Source organism: Sprattus sprattus (genome assembly GCF_963457725.1).
Source record: "Sprattus sprattus genome assembly, chromosome: 16".
Taxonomy (NCBI): domain Eukaryota; kingdom Metazoa; phylum Chordata; class Actinopteri; order Clupeiformes; family Clupeidae; genus Sprattus; species Sprattus sprattus.
In genome coordinates this window covers 4,641,631-4,660,703 of record NC_137914.1, presented here as the reverse complement: position 1 = coordinate 4,660,703, position 19,073 = coordinate 4,641,631, and the positions used below count along the sequence as shown (strand labels likewise).

Genomic DNA, 19,073 nt, shown 5'->3' with positions numbered 1-19,073 from the left:
AAATGACAAATGACACATAAAAGCCAACATGCAGACTTATCTGTGTATATGCATGTGTGTCTGATTTGTTTTTAATTGAAACCAAATCAATACAATAAATGTAATGTCATCATCCAAGACATTCACAGTTCTTTATAGTGGTCATAATTATTTACGTTATTGATTACACAAATGTTTTTTGGCTGTGCTCCAACTATACAAACTTCAGCTGTGATACAACTTTTTTAGTAGGGATACGACTTGAAAGGTTGGACTAACTTTTTATTATTTTCGCTGTATGGAGTAAGATAATTTCGTCCGTGCTGGTATACCGCAGTATTCTTGGGCTTTTACTTCATCATTTTTACCATCTCCCATCCAGAAAACGAAACCAGAAGAGACCTTCTGTATTTAGGCTAGTTTCACGCTGCTGTCGTTACAGCTCTTGTGGAAATGCCGCATAGCTAGGTCAGTGAAAGTGTGGATGAAGGACCACCACATTTAGGTGTGGACCAAGTATTGAGTGTTGTACATGTTCGTACTTTTCAGTAGTCCAACATTTCTGTGTTAAAAATCCTTTTTTGTATTGGTCTTAAGAAATATTCTAATTTTCTGAGTTACTGAATTTTAGGTTTTCATTAGCTGTCAGTTAATCATCAAAATAAAAATAAACACTTGAAATATATCAATCTGTGTGAAATGAATCTAAATTATAAGCGTTTCACTTTGAATCGAATTACTGAAATAAATCAACTTTTTGATAATATTCTAATTTATTGTGATGCACCTGTAGCCTATATCTATGGTATAGGCACATGTACTGTATATCTATGATACAGGCACCTGTATATCTATGGTATAGGCTCCCTGTCCACTTTCAGCACCAGATTAACTATTCAGACACTCCTATAGATTTTTATAGCAGAGAAATGCCCTGGTCAACATACTGATGTGCTGGATGATTTTAAGTTTATTTGATTTGCCCACTTACTACCATGCCCTGCCTTTCACCAAAACCTATCCTAATGTGCTAATGTGTTACCTCAACATCAATGGCGAGTGGCATCTTTTACACTGTTATTAGACATTCAAGAACCTTTAACATGTACAGCTCAGAACTCAGCATTAGCACCACCTTGTGGTAAGGATGATTCACCTGGCATCTAATCCCAGTACTTGTAGGCTACCTGCATTCCTGAATTGCACCTCGAAGTGGACAGACGGGCTGATATTCAACATAAAGCCAACTCCTTAAATCGGTACCTTGTGAGGGGGCAAGGACACGCAACAGGATCACCTGAGGCTTCTACTTCCACAAAACGAACTGGCAACTGTTATCGTTATCACATTGCTAATTTAAGGGACAAATTGTAACTGAATTCAGCTTGATCGAAACTAACATTGAAAAAGCAACTCTGACATTCTATTAAAATTATTTATTGATATTTGGTCAGTACATGAAAAGGATTGAAATCAGAATAATCGTGAATTTAGAGCATATTCTGGAGACAAAAAAAAAACCTACTAACACACAAAAACAAAAGTGTCTGCCTTGGAGGGACAGAGTTAAGAGTCGACTCATTTAGAACAGGTCGTCTGCAGACTAGACCCGGTGGCCTCATGACTTTATTGGACTTAACAGTGGAACAACGCAAAGTGATTTCACTTCTTAGCGAGCCAATGAGGTGAATAAAACCAGTGGTGATCAAATATCCTTCAGAGACACATCAACAGGAGAAAAAAAAAGTTTAAAATCAAAGCACTTCGCTTAACCAACTAAATTATCCTTCCACAACTGTTGTCAACAGCAGCAAAGGGAAAAGAAACTGAAACAAAAGCATGAGGATGAACATGTCTTTGCCACTGGCGCTATCATGTGTTGATTAAATCTGTTTTAAGTATAAAAAAAAAACAACATCAATGACGACTGAAGAACGTTACAAAACAGACCCTGTGGAGGAGGAGTTAGTAGTCACCGTGGCGCTGGTGGTTGCCGCGGCAGCAGCAGCAGCAGCTGCAGCAGAGTCCAGGCCGTTCTGCGTGGCGTGCCGTGTCCCAGCAGTCCTGCTGCCCTTGGCGACGGGGGCGGTGGCGGCGGCCTCGTGTGAGTCGGCGTTGGAGTCCGTGTCGTTGGAGTGCAGGGTGGCGGAGGCTTCGCTTCCCGTCGGGGAGTCCACGCTCTCGTAGCCTACGCTCAGCCGCCTCGCAAACCTTTCCCCGCCCCCCTGGCTCGCCGCCGCCTCCTCCGAGTGGTTCGACAGCTTGGAGCCCTCCCCGTGGGCGGGGCTTGACGCCGACGGCGACGGCGGGAAGTCCTCCTCCATGCTGCTGCCCTCCTGGTACAGCCCTGCCACTCCCGAGGCCGCCGCGCCCCCTCGCTGGCCGCCGCTGTTGTTGTTGTTCCCATTGGTGGGGCCGTTGGTGACCCTTCCGCAGTCCTTCCCGGTGGCGCTGGTTCCGGGGGTTGGGCCGGGTTCAGTCTGGGCGCCGGGCTCGGAGGAGGTGGAGGGGGAGGAGGGGGCGGTCCTGCTGGGCCCGGCGGTCGCTGTGGCAGAGGCCGGGCCCTGGGCCTGAGGCGGCTGGGTGAGTTGCTGCCGCGTGTCCTTCAGCTGCTGCTGCAGCGTCAGGATGGTGCTCTGCATCCCCTCCACCTCCTCATCCAGCTGGATGATGAAGTCGTTCAGTTCTGACGGTGGACAGAGAGGGAGTGAGAGAGGGAGAGAGAGAGAGAGAAATGAGGTTAGTCAGGTCAGCACACCACCCACTTTCCCTCACTGTTCATACTTTCACTGCCTGAGTACAGTCTTATGTGCAGACTTGAAAGGCACACGTGTACAACACATGAAATAATGCTCAGCTTGGAATATAGGCACCCAAGGATGAGTGATGGGACAACAAGAGTGAGAACTCCGACAGAAAACACAAAGCGGTAATTTGAAGGCAGAAAACCAACCCTTGCAGTGTTTCAGAAGGGCTTCAGTCTAGAATTGAATGGTTTTGCATCCCAAACTCATAACTAGAGAACTAGAGAAAAGAAAAAGAGAGGCTCCTCACCGTCCTGGCTGCTCTTCAGCTCCTCGCTGTACTTCTTCTGTAAGGCGAGCTCGGCCTCCAGCTGGGCGATGCGACCCTGGGACAGCTGCCTGCCCAGCTCCTGGTTCTCCTGGATCAGCATGCGACACTTGCCCATCAGCTTCTTACCCGTCTGGCTGCAAAGGAGAGAGGCCTGGCATCACGAGATGAACACAGGGAGGGAGACAGGCAGGCAGGCAGGCTGGCAGCCACTCAGTCCAGCCAGGCCTGTGGAATTCCACCTACGGAATCCTCCCTGTCAGTTCAGAACCCACCATTGGAATGGACTCCACGGAACCCACACTCATGGAATCCTCCAATTTAGAATCCAACCGAAAACCACGGAATCCCAAACCAATCTGATGCGGTGCCCAACAGTTACCCATTTTAACACTTCACGACTGGCGCAGCTCACTCAAGGCCACCCACTTGCCTTGTACCCCTCTTTAAATGGTGCAGTCTATACATCCAGGAGCATTGAGGTCCATTAAAAACCCTTTCAAGACTATATAGACTGATGTTCTTCTCAAAATTCAATATTTTGAACTAGGAACATCACAAGGATTACTTAAAATGCACCAAAACAGCATTGAAGATAGATGCACGACAAAAATATATCAAGTTGGCATCAAACTTATTGAGCAGAGATTCTTTCTACAGAGCTTAAAAAACCCACAAAATCACCACCATCTACCCATGGGTTACCCTTCATAAACTAAGCTTTTGCTTCTGTGAACATCTGCTGTCGAAGCCCCAACTGGACAAACCAGCCTCCATATTTACTCTACCCTACAAATCAATCCATGACACCTGACTTTATGAACACAACAGCTGTACACTAAGGGGGGAGTATTCCATGCATAGTAGTTGAGTGACTGTCTCAGATAAATGAGTAAAGCCCCCTATAGAAGAGCCCTATGGCTTTGTCTTGCTGGGGAAAGCCATAGCGCCCTTCTAATAGATGGTTTACCACTTACTGAGTGCCTAATACAGGGGGAGGGTCACTAACCCACACACTTGGAATACCTCCCACCCCCCAGGACCGAATAAGAAAACACCAACATAAAGTTCCATAGAGTACCATTTTTCCCTCAGACCTAACCTCCACCAGCAAACAAACAATACTGGCCCAAACACAAAAAGGCCATTAGTGTTGATAGATCAGGGCAACTCACGGTATCGTGTTGTGCAAGAAAACAGGCATGGGCAAATCGGTCAAAGAAAACAATTATATGCCTTCACAATTACTTGGCTCAGAATTACAGGGTACATGAGGACATGGAAAACTTCAGGAAACTTGTCAAACCAAGCCAGAAGTAAACAATGTGCAAGACCAAATTATACCCCTAGTCCCTTAATCATTCTAAAGTCATGGTTGAGAAATACTAATGAGATGTAACCCTAGGGTGTGTAAAGTTTAGGAGATGTGTTAAAAAAAAAGATTCAATCTTTGACCCTAAAATCATTCTTCCACAGTTGAAAAATTATCAAAAGCTGATTCCCCCCCTTATTTTAAAATAGGACACACTCAGCACTGGTATTTCAAAATCATTGCTTCACATTATTTATGATCCTTTAAATCAAAATGCACTTTCTGACTCATTGACATTAAAATCAAAAATGACCCGTGTCAAAACACACGGATTCCCACAAACTTCATTTTTTTTTTTACGTGGGAAGGAGAACTCAACAAAACAGAAAAGAACAACCAGACTTTTACCTGCATTTTACCTGGAAAAGATCTGTGATATTAGACATGAACAGGTTAAAGATGGAAGCGAAACTTGAGACTGACTAAGAAATTGACAGAGAATACGAACTTCCCTTGAAGTCAATGTTGGATTCGTTAAGAACACAGCAGCATAATCGATACAATTTTAAAAACAGTAAACATTCCTTCATGTTCATACATTTTCATTCAAACAGTGAGAAACATCTCTGCACATACAGCAGTGTGAAGGTCACTCAAAACGCCTTCAAAAGCCACTGCTGTGTGTAAAAAGGTACCCTTTAAAACTTCAACAAAAAGAAAAAAAGAAAAAATTCAACATAAAACAGAAACATAAAGATAAGGAGTTTGACTACCGTATGTTGCGTTAACCAAAGTCGTTGGCGAATGGAGGGTCTGGCTCCTCCCCCCCGAGAGTCTTACATCATTGTCTTTGGCTCCTCCCCCAATGCTTACATCACTCTCTGAGCTCCACCCCCCAGCACCCACAGTCTTGCGTCACTGTATGAGCACCTCCCCTCTGTCTTACATCACTCTAGCGGCTCTTCCCCCTCAGGAGTTACGTGGAAACGCTACAGTCTTTGCCAGATGCTTAAGAGTCTCGTGACATATGGAGGTTGAAGAGGAAAAGGAAATATGCCATATGCATTCCACTGTCAACCATTTTTAACAGGGACGTCTTTTTAAAAATGTTCAATTGGTGGATTTTAAAGTCTAAAGTTCTCGCAGCCACGTCTCACCACGTCAAGGCCGCCACCACCTTTCCAGTTTTTTTGTGTTTTACAATATCAGCAAACTGTCTAGCATGGAGCAGTGGGCGTGTCTGAGGGGGCGGGGCGGGGGCAGGGTCACGTTCCCAACGCGACCGCCTCTTCAGGAACAGTCCCGATTTTCCTTCTGGCCTCTGCACCACCAGGGGAGAGAGGGGGGGTAGCTGAAACAGAAGTCACCTGACCAACGCTTTTTTTTTTTCAGTGCTGTGTTGATGCTTACATTACTGTATGTGTTCTAGCAGGACAGTACATGAGAAAATGTCTTTCAAGTCTGTTTTTTTTTTTGTTAAACGTCTCATTGGTGATATATAGCATGTCACAGCCACTTCCCCCACCATAGTCTGCACTCCTGCAGAAGAGAGGGGTGAGGGGGTGAGTCAGGAAAAGTCTTGACTGTTTTTGTTTGTTTGTGCGCGCACTTTTTTTTTTGGAGGGGGGAGTTATTTTTGGTTGTGTTTACCTATCAGGTGTAAATTTCCAGGCACTCAGTTCATTTTGGGCTTGCTCCAGTTTGTCTTTAGTCTGTTCCAGTTCAGCCTTCATTTTGAGGAAAATTAAGTTGATGGCAGGGTCGACCATCGAGGACCGGAGCTGGGCGGCGCTGGGCTGCTGGACTTGCTTCAGGTACTGGATCTGAGTCTGAGGGCCAAGGAGGGACCAGTTAATACATGAAGACAAAAAGCTCTATATAACAAACATCATGATGCTTACATTACTGTATGTGTTCTAGCAGGACAGTACATGAGAAAATGTCTTCCGAGTGTGCGTGTGTGTATGCAAGTGTTTAAGTATGTGTATGTGTGTGAGTGAGTGAGTGTATCGTTTGTGTGTGTGTGCGTGTATGTGTTGTTTGTAAGTGTGTGTGAGTGTGAGTGTGAGTGTGTGTGTGTGTGTGTATATAACAAACATCATGAAAACAACATTAACATTAAACACTTGGAGCCCATTTTGAACTCAGATAAAAACAGTTCAAAGCTAATGTCAGTTTAACGTTAGTCTGTCTCATCATAGCACCAGCCTACTGTTACCCAGGTTGCTACGTCATATATCAGCAACTTAAAAGCCTAGGTGATGTGACTATTAAAATGAGTAATATTTGTATGACACTTGTATGAATATTGCAGGCTCACAGCAACTTAACAGTTAAACAGAATGACTGAGTTACCTACATGCGTTTGGACATCCCCACCACATACAGGTTAATGCGATACATGCGTTTAAGGGAATGCAACGAGCACCAGTAAACAAAAGGACTTCAACCAGCTGGTGGGATATTAAACATTTAAACGAGGTGAAAGAGTAGTGCTTTTTACACTAAGGATAGTTGTCATGTTACTTACTTCCTGTAAATTAATTCTGCTGCAAGTAACATAATAGACTGCTATCGTGCCAACTTTAACAATGAAGGTCTTAGGTTCTGACTGATTGGCAAACACCATGTGCTTGGAGCGGGTCTATAATTATTCATTCAATTATATTTATATAGCGCCAAAAACAAATGAAATTGCCTGCTATCATTAAAGTTGCACTGCTCCACACACACTGATGTTTCCCTGTAACTCTTTGTAAAGTTCCAAGGGAGAACGAGGTCACTGACGTAACGGGGACTCTTTCTGCACAATGCCTTATACTGTGCAATGTTTTTGGCCTACAGGTCTTCCATCTTGCCCAAATCCAAAACGTTACAAAATTACAAAGCAAGACGACAAAACGAGTCACAGTGCAGACCTCTGATTTGTTTTACGTTTAGCTGTGTGTCTCGTCCCTCCTATCAGATTTTGGGTGGGCCAGGGACACTTTGCTACATTTTTCTGACATGATGAGACAATGTTGGTCCTCCCCTGCACAGACCCAGAGGACCGGGCGTTTGCGGTTGCTGTCGTTGCCTGGCCCCGAGAGTGGCAGGAACCAGTGCTGAGCAAGGGTGGAGTTCATAACTTGGGCTTCATAACTGAGCAAGCGTGAAGTTCATGACTGAGACCAACCAGACCAGCTTATTCTCTGCCAAGGCCAGAGTTGACATTTAGACTTGATCCGTATTGCATGTCAAACAGCAGGCTGTCATGAACAGGACACACAGCCCAGCGAGCAAGACTAGATATGGGACAGCATCTACAGGGAGCAAGCCGAGGGCTGGACTGACCCTTACAGGTGGTGCTCTTCAGGTCTCTCATAGTTCATTAAGTTAAATAAAGGCACTTTTGTCCAAAGCGACTTATTGAATGTTTAACGTCTCCTACATGGGACATTCAATTTTTTACTGAACTTTTTTATTTTATGTGACATAAATGGTGGTGACGAGTAAATTAGCAAAATATATCTAACATTGAACAACATTCTTATCAACATATTACCATACACTGATCAATGTTTCGCCTAAAAACAGTTTCTCCAGGTTACTCATCTATGTCCACAAGTCACTAATGTCTCCTCATGCTAATAATGTGTATATCTCTCCCTATGCCTGTGGGTTGTGGGTGTGTGTGTTTGTATCTCCTCATGCTTATGGTTTTTGTGCGTGTACATCTCTCCCCATTTCTATGGTGTGTGTGTGTGTGTGTGTGTGTGTGCACATCTCTCCTCATGCTAATAATGTGTATATCTCTCCCTATGCCTGTGGGTTGTGGGTGTGTGTGTTTGTATCTCCTCATGCTTATGGTTTGTGTGCGTGTACATCTCTCCCCATTTCTGTGGTGTGTGTGTGTGTGTGTGTGTGCACATCTCTCCTCATGCCTATGGTGTGTGTTTCCTCATGCCTATGGTGTGTGTGTGTGTGTGTCTCCTCATGCCTATGTTGTGTGTGTGTGTGTGTGTGCGCACGCATCTCTCCTCATGCCTATGGTGTGTGTGTGTGTGTGTATATCTCTCCTCATGCCTATGGAGTGTGTGTGTGCAGCTCTCCTCATGCCTATGGTGTGTGTGTATATCTCTCCTCATGCCTATGGAGTGTGTGTGTGTGTGTGCACATCTCTTCTCATGCCTATGTTGTGTGTGTGCGCATCTCTCCTCATGCCTATGGTGTGTGTGTATATCTCTCCTCATGCCTATGGTGTGTGTGTGTGTGTGTGTGTGTGTGTGTATATATATATACATCTCTCCTCATGCCTATGGTGTGTGTGTGTGTTTGTCTTTGCTCACACCTAGGGAGAGTGTGTGTGAGAGTGTGTGTGTGTGTTTGTGTGTGTGTGTGTGTGTCCCCTCAACCATATGTGTGTGTGTGTGTGTCCCTTCATGCCTATGGATGGGTCTCATTGGTGAGGTCACGGTCTGAAACTTACTGTGCACTCCTGCATCTCCTGTTCCTTGGTGGCCAGCCGCATGACTAGAATGTTCTCCCTGCGTGCGGACTCCTGCTGCTGCTGCTTCAGCTTCTCCTCGGACTCCTTCAGGCCCGTCACATCGTTCGCTAACACCGTGCAAAAGTAGAAGCAATTAAGCCAAGAAAGCTCACAAAACTCTGGAGACTTTGGCAGTCATGCATTGAACAGGTAGTGCATCCTAAATGTGTGGCTTGTTGTTTTTTTTATAGCTTTGAACTAAACGAGTATGACTGAACTGTGATGACACATCAATGCTGGTGTTAAGACAAAATTCCCTTTGAAAAAAAAATTAAAAAAAAATCAGCATTGTTATAGACTGACTGGAAATGGCCCAACAATCCTCCTGAACCTTGCAAGGCAGATGCTGACTCATCCACGGCAATTAGGTACATATCTACGCCATGAAATGGGCAGCCCAACTCCCCCAGGCCCCACTGCGAGGCTAGTCATTTTCACTTGCTGATCAAGACTCAGAGCAGACTATGCTCTCCCCCCCCACCTTTCACCATGTTTCTAAATCAGAGGTTTAAGTTAGGCTCAGAACTGGATGAACCTAACCGTTAAAGACTAAGCACAGCATACAATAAACATGCAAAACAATGCCAACATTCAGTTTGACATTTGCACTTCTCATTGCCTGACAAGAGACAACTTACAGTTTAAATCAGCATATTTCGCTTCAAGAACCTGGACATAGGCATCATGCTGTTTCCACCTATAAGCAAAGAAAATGCATACATTAAGCATTGAGTCACCTACTGTGCAATTGATGTAAAGTACATACTGATGAAGGTAGTATACATGTCGAGGGGACACATACCTTGCAGATAATTCTTCTCTGGTTAGGGTCTTCAAATCAGAGTCACTAAGGCGAACCTAAATGGTAAACAAACGCAACATTTCAGTAAACAAAAGCGCAAAGCTGAAATTGGAGAAAGTCGAGACACTATCGAGCAATCTTGCACATCCGTACCTTCTTCGGGAGAGGTTCCTCATTAGTCATTCTGACGTCTAGAGGGAGAAAAGGTAAAGAGTTAATTCAAACGTCTCCTCTGTACAGGTTCCTTTACATTGTATTTTAACTAGGTCCCAGTGAAACCAACGATTGTATTTACATCAGACACACCATCTCCCCTACGCGAGACTATGTTACACTCGTTTTCGCGGTTTCCGACTGTGCCTGGCCCTGAGGCACGTGGTGGTTCCAGTCATTCTGCAAATATTACTTGCATTCATATCCGCCTGTCGTTACGCAATAGCAAGGTTTCGGATTTGTTGGCGTGTATTTAACTTTCAGACAAATAATCAACTTATTTGATTAATTTCACGTCTGACCTAGGGCAACTTCCAGCACTAGTCGACAAAAGCCAAATTGGCTAACACTTAGTAGCTCCAACCTTTCAATAACAACGCTAGAAAGCAATTTTGTGAACACTCAAATTATCGTTTAAGCAAAAGGCAGCTATACAAGTTCGGCCGACTTCTAGGTAGTGCAACACTGGTCTTCTGGACCTACAATAAAAAGACGATGTTAACGTTGGATAACTTAAACGTTTGCTAGCTGACGTTAATGTTACACGTCCAATGAACCAACTAACGTTAGCACTATCGTTAAACTATCTATGTGGTGTACATCCCCTTTATTTCATTCGGCTTAGAAACAGCCCTGGCATAATAATGAATCGTAACGTTACAAAAAGGATTCTGCAACCATTTCCCGAACCCAGCCCAAACCGTGAATTTAAGTGAACTCGCTAATGTTAGCCATTATGAGTCGGTACGGGCGATGTGCACGACTTCAAGAGCAAACATAGTTGCAGCGAAGCATCTTAACCATTCCAGTTGACAAATGCAAACTAAATACGAGACGCAATCTAGATATATCAAAAGCAAACTCTCACAAATACTGTTACCGTTCCAATTTTGCGCACTGGGTTGTTACCACCCGGCTGCTTCGTTATCAGTTTCTTACTGTCACAAAATGGCGGAGAAGGAAGAGTCTCAACAAGAAACCCTCTCTCCTCTTTAGCTTGCTAGCTAACGTGCCCGAATCCCCGTAAAAGGAAATCGCATGGAAGGCTTAACTTACCAGACCCGTTTCTGACATGCACGGGTAAAATACTATTCTTGGTAAACGGTCAATGACGAATTAAATTAAGAAAATCGCATGAACCTTGTCAGGTTATACAGTTTATAATTTACACGAATTCAGTCTCGCCGCCATCATCCGCGAGGAGGAGATTCAGCCGCAAAGCATCATCGAAGCTCACCCAACAAGAACTAAAGGGGCGGGGCACATACAGAGTGTTGGCTAGTTGGCTATCTTCATCTGACCTGCCGGCTAACATTACCTTACATTTTGTTATTTTCTTTGACACGCGTGCTACTCTATTTAAAAGCTGTTATTCATATGTATTGATTTCTTTAGCGAGAACACAGCTAATTGAAATCCAACACATAAATGCATAGGCCTGCTCGCGTGTTAGCCTGACAAAACTAGCAATTAAGCAAGCCAAAACCATTTGGACAACGTTAGGGGTTAGAAATACAGTGGACACGTAATCACCTCATAAACCGTACACATTGATATTCTCTGAATGTTTTAAATACAGCTTTGGTCCAAACTAAATCCAAAATCCAATTTTCGTAATCCAGAAAGGGGAAGAGCAAGTTGTTGACAGACTGTCGTTAGCATAAATGACAGTATTGCTAAACTAACAGGAACAGGAAAGCCCATTTTTCTGTAAAGGGTACTAAGGGAAATTCTGAGTAGTGATATTGTTTTTTTCCCCACTGTCTTTGGTATATAATATGCTTTTAGTACTTCAATATAAGTATTTTGACATGTATTTACGCTAGCACATTGACCATCAATACAGCCAGTTGAAATTGTTTTAAACTTTTGGTAAATGAAGATCTACTGCTGTCTTCAATGGTACATTCCATTCAAGTTAGAATTGAAATTTCAAGGGCAGGTTAGAATGGTTCACCCAGAGTGCTAGCACGCTAGCCAACCAACCTTGTCATTCTGTGCATGTGTCTTAGCCTGGAGTATCATGACCATGCTATGCAAAGTCAGTTTAATTCGCAGGTAGGTTATTGTTAACTTTTCAATGAACAGTTGATGAAGGAGGAATTACAGTGTCGTTTTAGAAATTACTTTGGGCGCGTCGTGATAAGAACACCCTTGTCATGATTGACATTGCATGAAGTTTGACACATTCTAGCCTGCTAAGTTTATAGCCTTTCGCTGCTATATTTCACTAACGATTGGAAGAAGTTCTTCTTTCATAATGCACCGAGAGCGATGTCCTCAAATATAATTTCTTACAGATAAACCTAAGTGTACCAGTGTTATTTTTTTTGTGTGGCGAATGGATAACGGTAGTTGACAACCAAAGTTAACAACCATACTGTATAATCAGTGAAAACGTGCAACGTTAGAGTTATCGTTATTTAAGTGTCATCACACAATTCAACCTGCTTATCAGTGATAATACTTAGCTATTAGCTTAGCTATTCTTAGCACTGTTGAAAACAATTACGTTTGTATGACTGACAGGAAACTTCAGTGTAACATAGCACTCGTACTTGGTCAATCCATAACGTTACAGTATAGAGTTGTTTAACTGAGTTCTCAGTCTTGGACTAATTTATTTAACATGCGTAATGAAGTGTTCGAGACGAATAGATTACCCGAGGATAGTTTTCTTGGGTGGGCGTTATAGCATTTTTCGGGGGGGATAAAATTGAATCACATTGGGAAATATCCAAATCGTTAGCCTTGACCCCAAGTGAACCTGCCATTAATCCTCCATCACACGGACCTTCATGGCAGTGAATGGTTACTTCATGTGCCAATTATACCGTCCCAATGTAGGAAAAGTGCGCCGGAAAGTAGGTTAGGGGCGGGTGGGGAATGTTCTTTCCTTGCTTTTCCCTCTTAATACCTATTCTGTCGTTCACCTCACAAGGTGCACCACCACCTTGGGCCCGGCTGTGGGAGCGCTGGCCTCGCGGCAGAAGCACACACTCCCGGACCTGACTTATGACTACGGAGCGCTCGAACCTCACATCTGCGCCGAAATCATGCAGCTGCACCACAGCAAGCACCATGCCACCTACGTGAACAACCTTAACGTCACGGAGGAGAAGTACCAGGAGGCGTTGGCCAAGGGTGAGCCTTGTCATCACAGAAGACACCTCACTCACTAATGGACACCATTGGCATGGCATTTAATCTTCCCAGCTGAAAGGCAACACATAGGCTACCACAGGATATACAAATACAATCTAGCCCCAATACTGATAGACTTGCCAGAGATTTACTTTTGGAAATTACATGTTATTCCCTAAGGTGTTAAAACGGTGGTATTACTATGGTACCTCACCGGTGTTTTGGGTGAAAACTTCTCGAAGTAGTGCAGTGTGGACCTGTGTGAAATAAGTCAACTGCTTTTCTCTAGACAGGCCCATTTCTCTCTGGTGTCCACAGATGTGTGCAAGGCTATTCAACAACGGTGTTGTGTTACAGGTGATGTGACTGCCCAGGTGGCGCTGCAGCCCGCCCTGAAGTTTAACGGAGGAGGCCACATCAACCACAGCATCTTCTGGACAAACCTGTCCCCAAATGGAGGAGGAGAGCCGCAGGGTAAGCTGAAGGTGTAGGGCACATGTGTCAAACTCACGGCCCGCGGGCCTGATCAGACCCATATCTGGCCCACCAGCTCCTCAGAATGTTGCAAAAAAGTTCCATTGATTTCAGTTTCAGTTCAGTTTGTTTATTTGTTGAAGAGGGACAGTGTACATTTATAAACATTAAAATGTAAATGCACCCAATTGTAGCCAAAAGGCTAGTTTCCATTGGCAGTCCCCCTGCCAGAGTGTTAATGGCTAAACAACTTTAAAAAGGCATTAACATATATATATATATATATATATATATATATATATATATATGTTCTACTGACCCACTAATGCTCACATTTTTGGTTATTTATTAACCATGTTTTAAGATTTATTTTAAAGCTGTTAAATGAGTTTGATTCTCTAATGTTCTGTGGGAGATGGTTCCATTCCTGGGCTGACCTTGAATTTGAATTTGGTTTGCCTTATTTTCCCTCAGGATTAATAAAGTATCCATCTATTTATCTATCAGAGCTTGTCTGCCGAGGCCGCTGGTATGTCGAACGCACCACAAATACTGCAAGTCCCACAATGCACTGTCCCTGCGTTGGTAGCATACGTCAATTTAGGGAGCGCTTGCTGTCCGGCCCTCGACTTACACCCAATTATTTATTTTTTTCGGCCCTCTGTGTATATGTTTTACACCCCTTGTGTAGGGGGTGGGTGAGGGATATGATAAATGTAGAGGAGAACCCTTTTTACCTAGCCTCTCAGGCAGGATTAAAGATGCAGTCCATGATTCTGGTGAAAGCTTGTTGATATTTAAGATAACAGCTAATCAATTACCTTCCTTGCTCTTGTAGCAACACGTTGATTGGCTGGAATTGTTTATGGCTTGGTCGGAGCCATTATGTATGTTTTTCCATTTACAAAAAGCGGAGTGTGTTGGATTCGAACCACGGACCTTTAAGCAGTATTATTCGCTTACTCTGTGGTAGGGCTGGGTTAAATGTTTGTTTCATTTCAATGCTGTCGTGAAAGATTCTGCATCCATGCAAGAAAATTAAATTAAATAATGTGCATGCCAGCACAATGATTTTGAACAACTCATCCAAACCCATTTTACTGCAATAATAAAGGCCAGGCATTTAGCAGACGCTTTTATCCGAAGCCACGTACAGTCAACTTGCAAAGTGGTGATTCTAACCATTGCACCACCAATATTTACAGATAACACTGGCAATACTCACTATAATGTTAAACATTCCATAGGGTCTTTTGACGCAAGCCAATTACATGAAGGCAAACAAGATTTCATGTACAAGTATTTACCATAGATACATATGAATGCATGTACATTGCTGTTTCGACTGCCTTGTGGTATGGATAATCATATTTCATCTTACAAGAGGCAGCTGTTTTCATGTTATATTTGTGTAATATAGGATAGTAACTGACTTTATCCTGTAGGCCTAATAAAAGGACAGATTATGTTCTAACGGGAAATTTAATTTCTGTAGGCTACAAAATATTTAGTATTTAGACATAGGCCTACTTCTTGGTAATAATTGGGAAAGGAGACTGCTTTTTGATGTAATGTCAGTCTATAATAGCTGTTTAATTGAAGGGAAAATAGAGTTCAAATCTGAGTGCTTGTATTTATGAATAATAAAACACGAAGGCCAGAAGATATATCATGACTCATCAAGAATGCTTTTGTAATTGGATCGTTCCCCAGGCGAGCTGATGGAGGCCATCAAGAGGGACTTTGGCTCCTTCCAGAAGATGAAGGAGAAGATGTCTGGTGCCACCGTGGCGGTGCAGGGCTCCGGCTGGGGCTGGCTGGGCCTCGACCAGGAGAGCGGACGCCTGAGGATCGCCGCCTGCCCCAACCAGGACCCCCTGCAGGGCTCCACAGGTGGGGACACGCACTTTAGAGTCTAAACATATGATGACGTGCTTATATATATATATATAAATATATATTATTTTATTTGTATTAACACGTTATAGTTGGTTTCTGTTCTATTTTCAGTCTGAGGTTATTTGATGGTCTCTGGTCAAGTTCACTTTTAATTCTGTTCTTTAATTTATATTTTATAGTTTTGTCAATCTGTTTGTTTTTCTCTTATTCCTTACATTTTGTTATTATGTTTTACATGTTTTCTGTTATGTTTAAATGTCTTTTTTGTATCTCTTATTCTAATATTCTTGTTTATTTTACTGTAAAATTGATACACCTTGACTTGAAAGCACTTTGGTACAACTGCTGTTGTTTTTAATTGTGCTATATAAGTAAACGCGCCTCTTGTTTCCTTTCTTCTCCCCTTCCGCTTTCTCCTCCCCTCTTCTCCGCACCTCTCCTCTCCTCTCCTCTCCTCTCCTCTCCTCTCCTCTCCTCCCCTCTCCTCCCCTCTTCTCCGCTCCTCCTGCTCCAGGGCTTGTCCCCCTCCTGGGTATTGATGTTTGGGAGCATGCCTACTATCTCCAGTACAAGAACGTGAGGCCAGACTACGTAAAGGCTATTTGGAACGTGGTCAACTGGGAGAACGTCAACGACCGCTTTGCAGCCGCCAAGAAGTAGACGCAAGGTCTACACACACACACACACACATATACCCTCAGTCCCATTATAAATGCTTCAGAACGCACAAATACCCCACCCTCATCCATATGTCTAGCTTTTAAAGAAAGAGAGAGAGGTGGGCTTGACGAGGGGACGGGAGCAAGGGCAGGAAGTAGTTTGGAGTAGTCGGTTGACACAGCATAACGATCAGCGAGATGGATGGAGATGTGAATGATTTTCAGTGTATTTAATTAAAGATTTATTTCAATTACCTCTGCCTGCTTCGACTGTTCTTTTTGAAGTATTTTCTCCCCCTGTGGAATGTTTTGTTGTCTATAATATATGTGTGTGTGTGTCAAACAGGATAAGAATGGGCATTTGCATTGAGTGAGGGATTGTAAGTGAAACAGAGATTGTAACATCATCTCTCTCCTGAGGCAAGGATGATTAAAATAAACTGTTGTTATTTTCTCTGAGCTTCTATCCTGATTCATGCATTGTCATATGTGTCGATGCCTTCACTCCAGTGGTGTAGTGGTCCCTGGAGAAGTGGCTATACTCTTAAATTTGCCAATTTTTTAAGCAGCCCACACAGCACAGGATTAAATGCTCTGTTTTGAGGAGTGGGTATACGCAATGCTGACTGATAAATAAGTGGGTATACTCCGTATACCTGCGTATACCCTGGACTACACCACTGCTTCACTCATGTCTGACAGCAGAGGGCGCTATAGTATTAGTTTGTGAGTATAATTTGTGAGTGGCAACAGCTGAGACAGCATCATTGTAACTTTATTGGTTATGGATCAATCTGAGAAGACTGGCCACGATAGCATATAATCTCACCACTGAAAACACAAGGACTCCACAGGCACTGAAATCAAAATGGTCTGAACTGTAAATTAACCTTCTTTCTTTGCACAACTGAAAACACAAGTAGTCCACAGACACTGAAATCAAATGGTCAGAACTGTAAATTAACCCTCTTTCTTTTACACTAAACAGAACTTCTGGGAGCTGTAAGAATCTCTTCTAACCTGTCGACTTCAGTGTAGAGCTGATCTGGTACAGTTCCAGAGCAAAATCTGCCTCTCTGATCAGGAAGCTTTTCTCTGAGGGCCTCGGGTGAACTCTAAGATCAGGTGACAAGCTTGACTCCCCATTCTCATAAGCTGAATGCACATAAACCACCAGAACCCAACTGGGCCCATCTGCCAAACACACTGTATGAGACGAGCCGTAGCTGGTGGGTTTTAGTATCGATACATAAATAATACTGCATTGCTGTGTTAGGAATGCGGCAAACTCAGCTTGACTAAACCCCCCCCTGTTATGTCTACTGCATAGGAACTACTGTGGCATTCCATCACGCACTGTTTTCCACAGCCGGAAGGGGGGGGGGGGGGGCGACTTTGATCTCTCTGTGGCTTCTCCTCACTTCGCTTTTCACTCTACATGTGCCTAGGAGGGAACCCCCCCTCGCCCCCCCCCCCCCCTCCCTCAAGGGCAAATAAAAAACCCACTGACCAGAGCTCTCTCTGCTGCCTCCCCTCCCGCCCCGCATCGAGCCAATCCAACCCTCTGTGAGCAACTGCAGCCAACGCAGTGGCTAGACACAGTAGCCTTCTATATGACACTGACTATTCAGTTACCCTTGGGGGCTCTGAGCTGAAACACGGCTTCCGATTGGTCTGTTACTAGCCAATCAAGTGTCCATGCAGTCACAGTAGAATGATGAGAATGTGGTAAAGTCAACCACAAGCTGATTGAATAAAAACCGTTCAGAATAAGCAAAGAGTCGACTAAGTGGTTATTCTGTGTGAAATAAACGCTTGCTTTTGTATGTTAACTGTCATTGAATCCGCTGTCAGCGATGGTACATTTTAGTTGGTCGTCATGGTAACGCCACCCCTCTTGTATTGCCATATATATATGTATATATACGTATATTAAGAATATCCATTTTCGTAACTCTATCAAACCATATTCAATAGACCATTCTTCTGCCATGTCCAATCAGACTCGGTTTTTGGACTCCCAAGAAACCACATTTTCTCACCGCACAGAATGTAGTCTAGCTCCAAACCCACAGCACTGGCTCTCAAACACACACGTAAACACACACAATAAACAATCGCTTATATTATGTACGTACGTTCACACGCACGCACACGCAGCCCAAACACACACATGCACAGCGGAAGCACACACACATATTTCTTAATTTGGGAGGATACTAAAGGCTGATGTACAAGATGTCAGCCTCCTTAAACCAGTCAGATAACAGGATCACTCCAAATTACTAATCGTTCCATTATCATTAAATGAATGCCAGATATAAGGTACAAAGGTGAGCAGGAAGCTGTTCACTGCATAATTCTGTGGCTGAAGACTTTCTTCTAGATCCATCTTGCAAATGCATGGCTTCTTCACATACAGCCTCTTCTAGACCCTCCCACAAATGCATGGCTTCTGTGCAGAGTGCAGCATCTTCTAGACCCTCCCACAAATGCATGGCTTCTAGGCAGAGTGCAGCATCTTCTAGACCCTCCCACAAATGCATGGCTTCTGTGCAGAGTGCAGCATCTTCTAGACCCTCCCACAAATGCATGGCTTCTAGGCAGAGTGCAGCATCTTCTAGACCCTCCCACAAATGCATGGCTTCTAGGCAGAGTGCAGCATCTTCTAGACCCTCCCACAAATGCATGGCTTCTAGGCAGAGTGCAGCATCTTCTAGACCCTCCCACAAATGCATGGCTTCTGTGCAGAGTGCAGCATCTTCTAGACCCTCCCACAAATGTATGGCTTCTAGGCAGAGTGCAGCATCTTCTAGACCCTCCCACAAATGCATGGCTTCTAGGCAGAGTGCCGCATCTTCTAGACCCTCCCACAAATGCATGGCTTCTGTGCAGAGTGCAGCATCTTCTAGACCCTCCCACAAATGCATGGCTTCAGGGCAGAGTGCAGCATCTTCTAGACCCTCCCACAAATGCATGGCTTCAGGGCAG

General features: G+C 43.8%; 2 protein-coding genes across 6 annotated transcripts; one reads left to right on the top strand and one right to left on the bottom strand.

Moving 5' to 3' along the window:
• Positions 1 to 1,406: 1,406 nt before the first annotated feature.
• wtap (WT1 associated protein) lies at positions 1,407 to 11,553 on the bottom strand. Of its 5 annotated transcripts, none has more exons than XM_080853623.1 (8): positions 11,440 to 11,553; positions 9,847 to 9,884; positions 9,694 to 9,749; positions 9,530 to 9,588; positions 8,832 to 8,959; positions 6,014 to 6,192; positions 3,034 to 3,188; positions 1,407 to 2,665 (listed from the first exon to the last, which is right to left on the bottom strand). In XM_080853623.1, exons 2-8 carry the CDS (start codon positions 9,874 to 9,876, stop codon positions 1,917 to 1,919), a joined length of 1,356 nt encoding a protein of 451 aa, XP_080709749.1. In that variant the 5' UTR covers positions 9,877 to 9,884; positions 11,440 to 11,553; the 3' UTR covers positions 1,407 to 1,916. The 5 variants fall into 5 exon arrangements, with proteins under 5 accessions (XP_080709749.1, XP_080709747.1, XP_080709748.1 ...); XM_080853621.1 differs by lacking the exon at positions 11,440 to 11,553 and adding an exon at positions 11,076 to 11,127; XM_080853622.1 differs by lacking the exon at positions 11,440 to 11,553 and adding an exon at positions 10,963 to 11,093.
• A 282-nt stretch (positions 11,554 to 11,835) lies between these two features.
• Positions 11,836 to 16,336, top strand: sod2 (superoxide dismutase 2, mitochondrial). Its single transcript, XM_080853685.1, has 5 exons — positions 11,836 to 11,964; positions 12,848 to 13,050; positions 13,408 to 13,524; positions 15,238 to 15,417; positions 15,938 to 16,336. The coding sequence occupies exons 1-5, from the start codon at positions 11,930 to 11,932 to the stop codon at positions 16,081 to 16,083; spliced, it is 681 nt and encodes a 226-aa protein (XP_080709811.1). The 5' UTR covers positions 11,836 to 11,929; the 3' UTR covers positions 16,084 to 16,336.
• The last annotated feature ends 2,737 nt before the right edge of the window (positions 16,337 to 19,073 follow it).